This window comes from Mobula birostris, chromosome 5 (assembly GCF_030028105.1).
Source record: "Mobula birostris isolate sMobBir1 chromosome 5, sMobBir1.hap1, whole genome shotgun sequence".
NCBI classification, from domain to species: Eukaryota; Metazoa; Chordata; class Chondrichthyes; order Myliobatiformes; family Myliobatidae; genus Mobula; species Mobula birostris.
In genome coordinates this window covers 57,692,577-57,706,042 of record NC_092374.1, presented here as the reverse complement: position 1 = coordinate 57,706,042, position 13,466 = coordinate 57,692,577, and the positions used below count along the sequence as shown (strand labels likewise).

Genomic DNA, 13,466 nt, shown 5'->3' with positions numbered 1-13,466 from the left:
TCCTTTGTTTTTGTGACATTCAGGGAGAGATTGTTTTCATGACATCACTGTGTCAGAGTGATGACTTCTTCCCTGTAGGCCACCTCGTTGTTGTTTGCAATTAGGCCAATCAATGTAGTGTCATTCCCAAATTTAATTAGCAGCTTAGAGCTGTGGGTGGCAACACAGTTGTGGGTTGTTTTATTTCACAGTTAGAGCTGTCATTCCCTCAGGAGTTATCTTGTCTCCAGTATAAATTCTTAGTTGAGCCAGTGTCCAATTCCATTTTGATGAATATGCCACACACACAAAAAATACTGGTGAACACAACAGGCCAGGCAGCATCTATAGGAAGAGGTATAGTTGACATTTCGGGAAAAGTGGTCTCGGCCCGAAACATTGACTGTACCTCTTCCTATAGATGCTGCTTGGCCTGCTGCGTTCACCAGTATTTTTTGTGTGTGTTGCTTGAATCTCCAGCATCTGCAGATTTCCTCGTGTTTGCGTTTGATGAATATGCCGTTCACTTCTGGCCACATTGCTTGTCTCCTGTCCGATTTCACATTGTAAGTCTCTAGGCTGTCAGTCCTGTGTCACTTTCATCATTATCAGACTTTTCATCAATGGCATGCAGATTTAGTGCTCTTTTTGAAACTGCAACTTGATTTTTATTTTATCTTTTTCTCTCCTCTGTGCAGTCCATTTATTTTTGTCTGTCCGACCTGCTTTTAGTATGTAACCTGTATTGGGCTGGTGTTTGTGAGCCCCTGCCACAACAACAACACATTTAGTTCAGCCAGGACAGTTTCTGTTTAGCCATTGCAATTTTGTTCATGCTTACTTTCATTCTTGACTGCAACTCAATTGCATCTCTGGCTGTTGTTTCTATTGATACAGTGATTTCAACTGCTCTTTTAAATGTTTCAGTTCAGAGCAGTTTTTGATTGCTTTCTTGTAAGATTCGACAAGTGATCTCTGAGTGCATCATTAAGCCCATTATTGAACTGACAGTGCTCAGAAAACTTCTTCAATTCATGTAAACTGAAATGGACTCTCCTGCCTTTTGATTCTGTTTATGAAGCCTAAAGCATTGTGCAATCAACAATGGTTTCAGTTCTAAACGTTCCTCTGTTATGTTCACGATATCAGCAAAACTCACTTTGTCTGGTTTGGTTGGAGCAGTCAAACGCCTAGGTAATTGCACTTAGCAAAACTGGCACTCATTTCTCATCGGCTATTCGATTTTCTTTAAAATACTGATCAATTTGTTCAGTATGCATCACCCAGTTACCTGTTGTGCAGTCGAATGCGTCTGTCTTTACAATATTACTGAAATAATAAACAGGCAATGGGCTTGGTTTTTCTTAACCTTCTGTAATAGTTAAACCTACTAGGTGGTCTCAGTGCCTTACATTTAACAACTCATTGCACAGTACAAGAAGCTTTATGCATAGTAACTATTGCTATTATTGTTGTTTGTTTTTCGTGCCTTCTGACACATGGGCAGCCATTCCTGTAGCATTTGACTTTTTTTATGAGCCCTAGTTGCTAGCTGAATGTTCAATCCAGCATGGATGGAGAGCATGCAAAGAGTTGACCATATTCAAACCTGGGACTATTCGCCTTGAAGTCCAGTGCTGATGCCACTTCACCACTGGCCGGCTAACTATTGCCATTATGTCCTTTTAACTCTTGACTTGTTCTACCTATCCCTCCCATGCTTTCTCTCCAAATTATAATTTAACTGGCACCCCTTTTTTAAAATTTTGATGAATGGCCAAGACATGAAACATTGACAAATTTTCTTTATGTAAACACTCTCTGACTTGCTGAGTTTCACAGCATTTTTTGTTTCATTTCAGATGGTATTTGTCTATGTTGCTGAAGTGGGTTTGATTGCTGAAGTAATACGTCTTTGTACTTGAATTGAGAACTACTGGTTCTTTTTCAAGTACCAGAATAAAATTCTATACAGCAGGGTTATCATGGTGTCCTTTGTCCTATGCCATTCTGCCTCTGTTCAAAGAACGACTAAATAAGGAATTAGGATCTAGCGAGAGGAAACTGCATGTATAAGATTTAGGTTGGGTTGATTTTGAAGAAAATGATGTCCTTGAGTATGGGTTGGGTTGCATTAGGCTGGGTAAGCTCTTATTTAATAAATGATGTTATACATTTGAAAGTACTTTGGATGTTAGTGGTGGCTCTTAAATCCTGGGTGGCGTAGTCACGTATCACATGCCTTGGGTGAACCAGGACTCTGATAGTGATTTTTGGGTATCAAAATAATAATTGTCTGAGGGCACATGTAGTGTTTGGTTAAGTTTATTGATTTAGTGGTCCTAGATTATAACTTTAGGATATGGGTCCTCACTGAGTTATGAATACTCAATTTAGTGGATTTCCCATACATATCAGCATTTGTGGGACTGGCGGGATGGATGGGCCTACATTTTTCTGGCTGTGGGTAACTTCTGCTGAGTGGGAACAGGTCATTTTTTGCATGGCTTCTCTCAGCAACCCTTCCTGAGCAGCAACAACTCAGCTGTCGAACTAAGCTAAGTTGAGCATTGAGCAGACTCACTCACTGAGTTGTTGAGGCTGGCCAGCTGTCACTCTTCCTGAACCACAGCAGGTCCTATCCCACACACAAATTTTGCTTATTTCCAATGTACGAACAGTTCTCAGGAATAGAACCTGTCCAAACCTGGGAACCTATTGTATAAACATTGGTGGAAGCTTTTACTTTGTGTGAACGTGATTTCAAAATACAGCAATGAGTGACAGTTATTAAATCTATAAAATGAACTGAATTAGAAAGCCAGGTGAAAATAGAAGATTGAAATGAGGGTGTGTTTTTGTGGTTCTAATGAAAATACATTCTTGAATCACATTTACTGAACAAATTGTAACAAATTTGACATGGCCTTACAGAGATGTAAAAATGTAAAGTTTTCAATTTGGAGAAACTTTGTATGCAGCTGCAGTTATAAAATTCCATACCTGTTGGTCAATGATAATTTACTTTCATATATAAAGTTAAAAGTAAAGTCATTTTTATTATCAAAGTACAAGTATGTCACCCTATATAACCCTGAGATTCATTTTCCCGTGGGCATACTCAGCAAATCTATAGAATAATAACTGCAACAGAATCATTGAAAGGTCAACCAGAGTCAGAGTGCAGAAGACAATAAGCTGTGCAAATGCAAATATGAATAAATAGCAATAAATAAGGAGAACGTGAGATAACGAGATTGAATCCTTTATCTCATTATCTCATGTAGGAACATTTCAATGATGGAACAAATGAGTGTAGTTATTCCCTTTTATTCCAGTAACTGTTTGTGAACCTGGTGGGGAGAGTCGGAGAGTCCTGAGGCTCTTGTACTTCTACCCGATGACAGCAGCAAGAAGAGAGTGTGACTTGGGTGGTGGGGGATCTCTGATGATGGATGCTGCCTTCCTATGACAGCATTTCATGTAGATATCTCAATGGTTTGGAGGGCTTTACCCATGATGTAAGTGATAAATAAATTGCCAAGTTATATCTCTTTGGTTACTGATAGCATTGGTAAGTAGCTTTATTGCATAAAAGTCTGCTTATACTTCAAGTCAACATATAATAAGCATTTTTCCCCAGACCTGCTGATTAGAAATGGAAGTACAGGTGGTTCTGCTATTACACTATAATTGTATTTCTAAGTACCAATAAAAGCAATTGCCTGTCAATTTCCAAAGTAACTGTCAAAAGGTCTCCCATGGTGAAACTGGCATACTATGTTCCTAACAGACTGATTACTGGGGTTTAGTTCCCGAATGAAATAGTATTATAACCAATTAGGTCTGCAAAATACATATGGTGTTCCCCAATTCATCATTTGCTTTATATCCAATTTGCATCATGGAAAAGTGTTATAGCAGAATTAAGTATAGTATAATTTCATTGTAGTTTCTTACTCATGTCATGAAACCAACAAGTATGTTTTGGTCATTTTGAAGGAAACATTCAAACTACACCCATAGGATACATTGAATCCTGCTTCTTTGCCAAAAATGGCACACCTCGGCAACCAACAGTTTGTGGTTTGTCTCGTGCACGACTTAAAATTAGCAAGACTGTTTTTACTAATGCGGAGCATTCACTCATGGGCTTAGAACAATTTTCACATGTTTGGTAAGTTGACTTTAATTGTAAAAACACATTTGTCTGAACTGCATCATTTAATCTTTGTGTGTAATAATCACTGTTCCCTCTAAGCTGTGCAGGTGTGGGACTGCTTAGTAACTGAAATGTTCCCACACATGTAGCCTTTCCTGCCGAGCAGCTGACATTTTTTACATAATTTTAATATAATTTTGTAATTATGCTAATATAATTTTGAAAATCTATGTTCGTATAATTAGGAAATACCTTGTAATTTATTGTGTTAATGAATATAATCCATAAATTTTGTGAACAATAAATTGATCGCAACTTTACTTTGAAGCATTTTAGTGCTCCAACGTAATTACATTGTCAGTGTTTAATGATTCTAAATTGCAGAAAGGACAATTTTGATAGTTTCAGAAAGAATCCGGCAAGTATGGATTGGCTCTTTTCTGATAAAGGTGTAGTTGGTAAGTGGGAGGCCTTGAAAAGAGAAATTTTGAGAGTACAAAGCTTGTACATGTCAGAATAAAAAGCAAGGATAATGGGTGTAGGGAATCTTGGTTTTCAAGCAATTTTGAGGTCCTGGTTAAGGAAAAAAGGAGGTAGCAGGTGCATGCAGATCGGAATAAATGAAGTACTTGAGTATAAGAAATGCAGAAGAACACTTAAAAAGGAAATTAGAAGGACTAAAAGCAGGCATGAGGTTGCTCTAGCAGACAAGGTGAAGGAGAATTGTAAGGCCATCCACAGATATGTTAAGAACAAAAGGATTGCAAAGGACAAAATTGATCCTCTGGATGATCAGAGTGGTAATCTATGCATGGAGCCAAAAGAGATGGTGGAGGTTTTAAATGGATAATCTGTATTTACTCTGGAGAAGGATGCACAGTCTATAGAAGTAAGGCAAAGAAGCAGTGAGGTCATGGGCTCTATACAGATTATAAAGGAAGGGGTGTATGTTCTCTTGAGGCAAATTAGGATGGATAAATCCCCGGGGGCTGAGAAGGTGTTCGCTCTGAGTCTGTGGGAGGCAGTGCAGAAATTTCAGGGACCCTAGCAGAGATATTTAAATTATCTTTAGTGACAGGTGAGGTACCAGAGGATTGCAGGACAGCTAATATCATTCTGCTATTTAAGAAAGGCAGTAAAAATAAACCAGGAAATTGAAGGTTTGTGAGCCTGACATTAGTAGTGGGAAAGTTATTGGAAGGTATTCTAAGGGACTGGATATGTGAGAATTTGGATAGACAGGGACTGATGAGGGATTGTCATCATGGCTTTGTGTGTGATATGTCATTACTAACCAATCTTATAGAGTTTTTCGAGGAAGTTGCCAGGAAAATTGATGAAGGCAAGGCAGTGGGTGTTATCTAAGTGGACTTCAACAAGGCAGTTGATAAGTTCCCGCATGGGAGGTTGGTCAAGAAGATTTAGTTACTTGGCATTCAAGCTGAGGCTGCGGGAGAAGCCAGAGGGTGGTAGTAGATGGTTGCTTCTCTTACTGAATACCTGTGACTAGTGAAGTGTTGCTGGATCTGTTCTTTGTCATTTATATTAACGATCTGGATGATAATATTCTTAACTGGATCAGCAAATTTGTGAATGACACCAAGATTGGGGGTATAGTAGATAGCAAGCAAGACTATTAAAGCTTGAAGTGGGATCTGAACCAGCTGGAAAAATGGGCTGAAAAATGGCAGATAGAACTTAATGCAGACAAGTGTGAAGTTTTGCACTTTGGGAGGACATACCAGGGTAGGTCTTACACATGAGCAGTAAAACAAAGGTATCTCGGAATACAGGCCCATAATTCATTGATAGTGTCGTAAAGAAAGCTTTTGGCACATTGGATCAAAGTATTGAGTAGAAACATAGGGATATTATGTTGAAGTTGTATAAGACGTTGATAAAGTCTAATATGGAGTATTGTGTGCAGTTTTGGTTACTTATCTATAGGAAAAATGTAAATAAGAGTGCAGAGAAAAATTACAAGAATGTTGCTGGGACTTGAGGACCTGAGTTATAAGGAAAGGTTGAATAAGTTAGAACTTTATTCCCCAGAATGTTGAAGATTGAGGGGAGATTTGATAGAGGCAGGGTTCAAGTTAAAAGGTGAAATGATTAAGAAGAACATGAGGGGAAACTTTTTTCACTCAGAGCGTGGTGAGAGTGCGGAGCAGGCGGCCAGGGTGAATGATGGATTCATTTTCAATGTTTAAGAGAAGTTTGGGATAGATGCATGGGTGGGAGAATTTTGGTCTGTATGCAGGTCATGGGACTAGGCAGTTTAAACTGTTTGGCATGGACTAAATGGGCCAAAGGGCCTGTTTCTGTGCTGTAGTTTTCTACGACTGACTCTATAACTCAATGATTGGTCCACATAGCTGTAAAGAAAATTCGAGGGTACGTTGACTGCAGTGTCTCTCAAGTTTTGTTATACAGTTTTAATATAATGTAAATTTCAATGAAAAACAACTTCCAATTTCCCTTTTGAATTGATATGAAGTCATTTTATTCTTTAGGAAAACCACTTGATTATAACAAAAGGATTAAATGTTTTGTGAAATTGGTTAATTGACTGGAAATGTTGTCTGTCAGCAAGCTCATTCGATCCAACAGTAGCACTTTTTGGCAACCTGATTGGTCAATACACTTTAAGTACTGAAATTTCAGCTAAAAAAATCTTACTCCTGGCATTTTCCTGTAATTTTTTATTGTATTGTGATCTTTACTTTCGTTATTACTAGTTTATTATTGTCACTTTTACGGAAATACAGTGAAAAGCTTAAATTGCATTCTGTTGATATAGATCAAATCATCACAGGAGCGTATTGAGGTAGAACAAGGTAAAACAATAACAATTAAAAATAAAATGTCAAAGCTATAGAAAAAGTGCAGTGTAGATTATAAAGTGCAAGATCATAGTATAGTAGATTGTGAGGCTAGAATCCATCTTGTCATACAAGAGCTATGTTCAAATGTCTGATTACAGCGTGATAGAAGCTGTCCTTGAACCTGTTGGTACTTGCTTTCAAGCTTTTCTATCTACCACCTGATGGGAAAGGAGAGAAGAGACAATGGCCAAGGTTGGTGGGGATCTTTGATCATGTTAGCTGCTGTACTGATCCATTTGTATAAAATTGGCAGGGCATATTTAGTGCATGTTTTTACTCTGTATTGGTGTTATTGGGCTATGTTCTATTGTGCTTCATTGTGATTGTTAGTGCAACTATGTTACTCAATCACACTTTGAGTAAATCTGATAAAGTACAGTAGTTTTTTATGCCACCTCTGGTATCATAGGTTCCCTTACCTGACTTGGATGAACCAGTATTATTTGGGTGGCATGGTGCATAGTGGTTAGCACTGCACTTCATGATACCAGCGACCTGGGTTCATTTCTGCTGCTGCTTATAAGGAGTTTATACGTTCGCCCCGTGACCAGGTGGGTTTCCTCTGGGTGCTCCGGTTGGTAGCTTAAAAAGTTCTGTGATTAGGCTAGGATTAAATTGGGGATTGCTGGGCAGCTTGGCCCGAAGGGTTGGAAGAGCCTACTCTGCGTGCACTGTATCTCAATAAACAAAATAAATAAATCATTTTCATGAAAATCCAATATCCATGTCACCTTCTTGTTGAGAATGTCACCAATATTAGCAAATTCAATTTCACAACTTACATTGATGGGATTTTAAAATACTCAGTTTCCAAGCTTGCATCATAATCTCAGAAATAAATAATTGGAAATATATTGTGGTTTGATAGCTGGTCAACTTTACTTAGTTATACACTGGAATGGGTGAATGCACATATCCAGCTAAGGATTTGGGTGAATTATTTATTAGATTGTTGAAGCTTTAGTTTATTCTAGTGGATCAACTGAGTGTAATATATTTAATTATTTCTCTTTCTGGAGTAGGTGGGTAATCAGTACATTTGATTTTATAAATACAATGAATGATAAGATTTTGGGATGTAAATAAGGTTGTACATTATGACATAACTATGATGTATTTTAAAACAATTCTTTATACGTTGAACCTACATTGCAAAAACAAGCTATTCAGTTCAACTTAATTATCCTACTATTTGTGTATCAAATCAACTGCTTCAAGCCCCTTCACATTGGCCTTTTTAATTCCTTTCTCCTTTTTGCTACCAAGCTTCACTGTAATGGATCTGCCCAGTTTGTTTTAAGCATATTCTGGAAGAAACATAGAAAATAGGTGCAGGAGTAGGCCATTCGGCCCTTCGAGCCTGCACCGCGATTTATTATGATCATGGCTGATCATCCAACTCAGAACCCCGCCCCAGCCTTCCCTCCATACCCCCTGATCGCCGTAGCCACAAGGCCCATATCTAACTCCCTCTTAAATATAGCCAATGAACCGGCCTCAACTGTTTCCTGTGGCAGAGAATTCCACAGATTCACCACTCTCTGTGTGAAGAAGTTTTTCCTAATCTCGGTCCTAAAAGGCTTCCCCTTTATCCTCAAACTGTGACCCCTCGTTCTGGACTTCCCCAACATCGGGAACAATCTTCCTGCATCTAGCCTGTCCAATCCCTTTAGGATTTTATACGTTTCAATCAGATCCCCCCTCAATCTTCTAAATTCCAACGAGTACAAGCCCAGTTCATCCAGTCTTTCTTCATATGAAAGTCCTGCCATCCCAGGAATCAATCTGGTGAACCTTCTTTGTACTCCCTCTATGGCAAGGATGTTTTTCCAAAACTGCACACAATACTCCAGGTGTGGTCTCACCAAGGCCTTGTACAACTGCAGTAGTACCTCCCTGCTCTTGTACTCGAATCCTCTCGCTATAAATGCCAGCATACCATTCGCCTTTTTCACTGCCTGCTGTACCTGCATGCCCACTTTCAATGACTGGTGTATAATGACACCCAGATCTCGTTGCACCTCCCCTTTTCCTAATCGGCCACCATTCAGATAATAATCTGTTTTCCTATTTTTGCCACCAAAGTGGATAACTTCACATTTATCCACATTAAATTGCATCTGCCATGAATTTGCCCACTCACCCAACCCATCCAAGTCACTCTGCATCCTCTTAGCATCCTCCTCACAGCTAACACTGCCACCCAGCTTCGTGTCATCCACAAACTTGGAGATGCTGCATTTAATTCCCTCATCCAAGTCATTAATATATATTGTAAACAACTGGGGTCCCAGCACTGAGCCTTGCGGTACCCCACTAGTCACTGCCTGCCATTCTGAAAGGGTCCCCTTTATTCCCACTCTTTGCTTCCTGTCTGCTAACCAATTCTCCATCCACATCAATACCTTACCTCCAATACCGTGTGCTTTAAGTTTGCACACTAATCTCCTGTGTGGGACCTTGTCAAAAGCCTTTTGAAAATCCAAATATACCACATCCACTGGTTCTCCCCTATCCACTCTACTAGTTACATCCTCAAAAAATTCTATGAGATTCATCAGACATGATTTTCCTTTCACAAATCCATGCTGACTTTGTCCGATCATTTCACCACTTTCCAAATGTGCTGTTATCACATCCTTGATAACTGACTCCAGCAGTTTCCCCACCACTGACGTTAGGCTAACTGGTCTATAATTCCCCGGTTTCTCTCTCCCTCCTTTTCTAAAAAGTGGGGTTACATTAGCCACCCTCCAATCCTCAGGAACTAGTCCAGAATCTAACGAGTTTTGAAAAATTATCACTAATGCATCCACTATTTCTTGGGCTACTTCCTTAAGCACTCTAGGATGCAGACCATCTGGCCCTGGGGATTTATCTGCCTTCAATCCCTTCAATTTAACTAACAGCACTTCCCTACTAACATGTATTTCGCTCAGTTCCTCCATCTCACTGGACCCTCTGTCCCCTACTATTTCTGGAATATTATTTATGTCCTCCTTAGTGAAGACAGAACCAAAGTAATTATTCAATTGGTCTGCCATGTCCTTGCTCCCCATAATCAATTCACCTGTTTCTGTCTGCAGGGGACCTACATTTGTCTTTACCAGTCTTTCCCTTTTTACATATCTATAAAAGCTTTTACAGTCCGTTTTTATGTTCCCTGCCAGTTTTCTCTCATAATCTTTTTTCCCCTTTCTAATTAAGCCCTTTGTCCTCCTCTGCCGAACTCTGAATTTCTCCCAGTCCTCAGGTGAGCAACTTTCTCTGGCTAATTTGTATGCTTCTTCTTTGGAATTGATACTATCCCTAATTTCTCTTGTCAGCCACGGGTGCACTACCTTCCTTGATTTATTCTTTTGCCAAACTGGGATGAACAATCGTTGTAGCATCCATGCAACCTTTAAATGCTTGCCATTGCATATCCACCGTCAATCCTTTAAGTGTCATTTGCCAGTCTATCTCAGCTAATTCACGTCTCATACCTTCAAAGTTACCCCTCTTTAAATTCAGAACCTTTGTTTCTGAATTAACTATGTCACTCTCCATCTTAATGAAGAATTCCACCCTATTATGGTCACTCTTACCCAAGGGGCCTCTCACGACAAGATTGCTAATTAACCCTTCCTCATTGCTCAGAACCCAGTCCAGAATAGCCTGCTCCCTAGTTGGTTCCTCGACATGTTGGTTCAAAAAACCATCCCGCATACATTCCAAGAAATCCTCTTCCTCAGCACCTTTACCAATTTGGTTCACCCAATCTACATGTAGATTGAAGTCACCCATTATAACTGCTGTTCCTTTATTGCACACATTTCTAATTTCCTGTTTAATACCATCTCCGACCTCACTACTACTGTTAGGTGGCCTGTACACAACTCCCACCAGCGTCTTCTGCCCCTTAGTGTTACGCAGCTCTACCCATATCGATTCCACATCTTCCCGGCTTATGTCCTTCCTTTCTATTGCGTTAATCTCTTCTTTAACCAGCAACGCCACCCCACCTCCCCTTCCTTCATGCCTATCCCTCCTGAATATTGAATATCCCTGAACGTTGAGCTCCCATCCCTGGTCACCCTGAAGCCATGTCTCTGTGATCCCAACTATATCATAATCATTAATAACAATCTGCACTTTCAATTCATCCACCTTATTACGAATGCTCCTTGCATTGACACACAAAGCCTTCAGGCGCTCTTTTACAACTCTCTTAGCCCTTATACAATTATGCTGAAAAGTGGCCCTTTTTAATGCTTGCCCTGGATTTGTCGGCCTGCCACTTTTACTTTTCTCCCTAGTACTTTTTGCTTCTACCCTCACTTTACACCCCTCTGTCTCTCTGCACTGGTTCCCATCCCCCTGTTGTGAACTAACCTCCTCTCGCCTAGCCTCTTTAATTTGATTCCCACCCCCCAACCATTCTAGTTTAAAGTCACCTCAGTAGCCCCCGCTAATCTCCCTGCCAGGATATTGGTCCCCCTAGGATTTAAGTGTAACCCGTCCTTTTTGTACAGGTCACGCCTGCGCCAAAAGAGGTCCCAATGATCCAAAAACTTGAATCCCTGCCCCCTGCTCCAATCCCTCAGCCACACATTTATCCTCCACCTCATCGCATTCCTACTCTCCCTGTCGCGTGGCACAGGCAGTAATCCTGAGATTACTACCTTTGCGGTCCTTTTTCTCAACTCCCTTCCTAGCTCCTTATATTCTCCTTTCAGGACCTCATCCCTTTTCCTACCTATGTCATTGGTACCTATATGTACCACGACCTCTGGCTCCTCACCCTCCCACTTCAGGATATCTTGGACACGATCAGAAATATCCTGGACCCTGGCACCAGGGAGGCAAACTACCATCCGGGTCTCTGGACTGCGTCCACAGAATCGCCTATCTGACCCTCTTACTATCGAGTCCCCTATCACAACTGCCCTCCTCTTCCTTGCCCTACCCTTCTGAGCTACAGGGCCAGACTCTGTGCCGGAGGCACGGCCACTGTCGCTTCCCCCGGGTAAGCTGTCCCCCCCAACAGTACTGAAACAGGAGTACCTGTTGTTAAGGGGCACAGCCACCGGGGTACTCCCTTTTACCTGACTTTTCCCCTTCCCCCTCCTAACCGTGACCCACTTGTCTGCCTCCCGTGGCGCAGGCGTGACCACCTGCCTGCAACTCCTCTCTATCACCTCCTCACTCTCCCTGACCAGACGAAGGTCATCGAGCTGCAGCTCCAGTTCCGTAATGCAGTCCCTTAGGAGCTGCATCTCGATGCACTTGGCGCAGATGTAGACGTCCGGGAGGCTTGGAGACTCCAGGGCCTCCCACATCCGACACCGAGAACAACAAACTGCCCTCACACTCATACTGCCCCTCTCCTCAAATAACAACAGAAAATGAATGCCAAACCTTCCTCGCCTGTTTCCGCCTAAGCCCGTTGAGCTGAAGTCCTTAAGTCTTCACTCTGCTCCCGGCTCACTCTGCAGCCCGCAAACTACGCTGCCCGCTCTATGAGGCTCTGTTCCTTTTAAATCTGCCGCGCTGCACTGCCCGATGTCACACACCTGCGCAGTCCCGCCTCTCAAAACGCCGTTGGAGAAAAAAAATAACGAAAATTTCAAAAATGTCTTTCTCGGCACTCCCACTCAGACTCTCAGACTCCTTCTTTGAATCAAACCCGAAGCAGGATGTCTGCCCTTTTAAATCTGCCGCGCTGCACTGCCCGACGTCACACGCCTGCACAGTCCTGCCTCTCAGAACGCCACATTCTAAGAAGTTCTTCCCCTGAAAACCCCATTGTATTATTTAGTGACTATATCTTATTTTTGACTTCCTAGTTTTGGGTTCTCAGTTTGCAAGTATTTTCCCTGTTAAGGCCTTTTGTTACATTATAAACCTCAGGTTGACACATCACCCTCCTATTTTTTTTTTAGAGAAAATAACTGTAACCAATTTAAACTTGAACATAAATTATCAGATTCTATCTTTTCTCTGATGTTTTTAATGGAGATGAGAAATTTATGTGGAGTGTTGCTTAACAAAGCTTCTCTGCTATTCCAGTGTACATGTCTATAAATTAATTTGGAGCTTTCATTTGTTTCTGGCCATTTGTATATCTGAGCCCTTAGATTCCAATCAGGAATGCTGCAGATAACAAACCAGTTCATTTTCTTTTTTTGGCTTATATTTGCATTGTCTCAGGAATGTCTGGATTCCGATACAAACGGCTGGGCTACTCTATCATGAAATATAGCTCCTGCTTTAATGCTTTACAGTGATCACTTTCTGTAACTTGGGTATTAATTTTCAGAAAGAAAATAAAACTGTAGCAATATGTTCAAACTTAGGAACTGTACACTCTCAGAGGAAGACAATGCTGTAAGAAATTGGAGCACCAGCATTACAGTGTATTTTTTTAAAATCTCGGATCAGCATTCCTTTTTGATACA

At 40.8% G+C, this 13,466-nt stretch overlaps 1 protein-coding gene across 3 annotated transcripts in view; it reads left to right on the top strand.

Annotated features, from left to right (window-relative positions):
• The window catches only part of trmo (tRNA methyltransferase O), a 41,805-nt gene that overhangs the window by 8,908 nt on the left and 19,431 nt on the right, over window positions 1–13,466 (top strand). For all 3 annotated transcript variants that reach the window (XM_072258052.1, XM_072258051.1, XM_072258054.1), the window contains exon 3: window positions 3,982–4,156. In XM_072258052.1, the coding sequence (XP_072114153.1) occupies window positions 3,982–4,156 (175 nt within the window). The remainder of the gene's footprint in view (window positions 1–3,981; window positions 4,157–13,466) is intronic.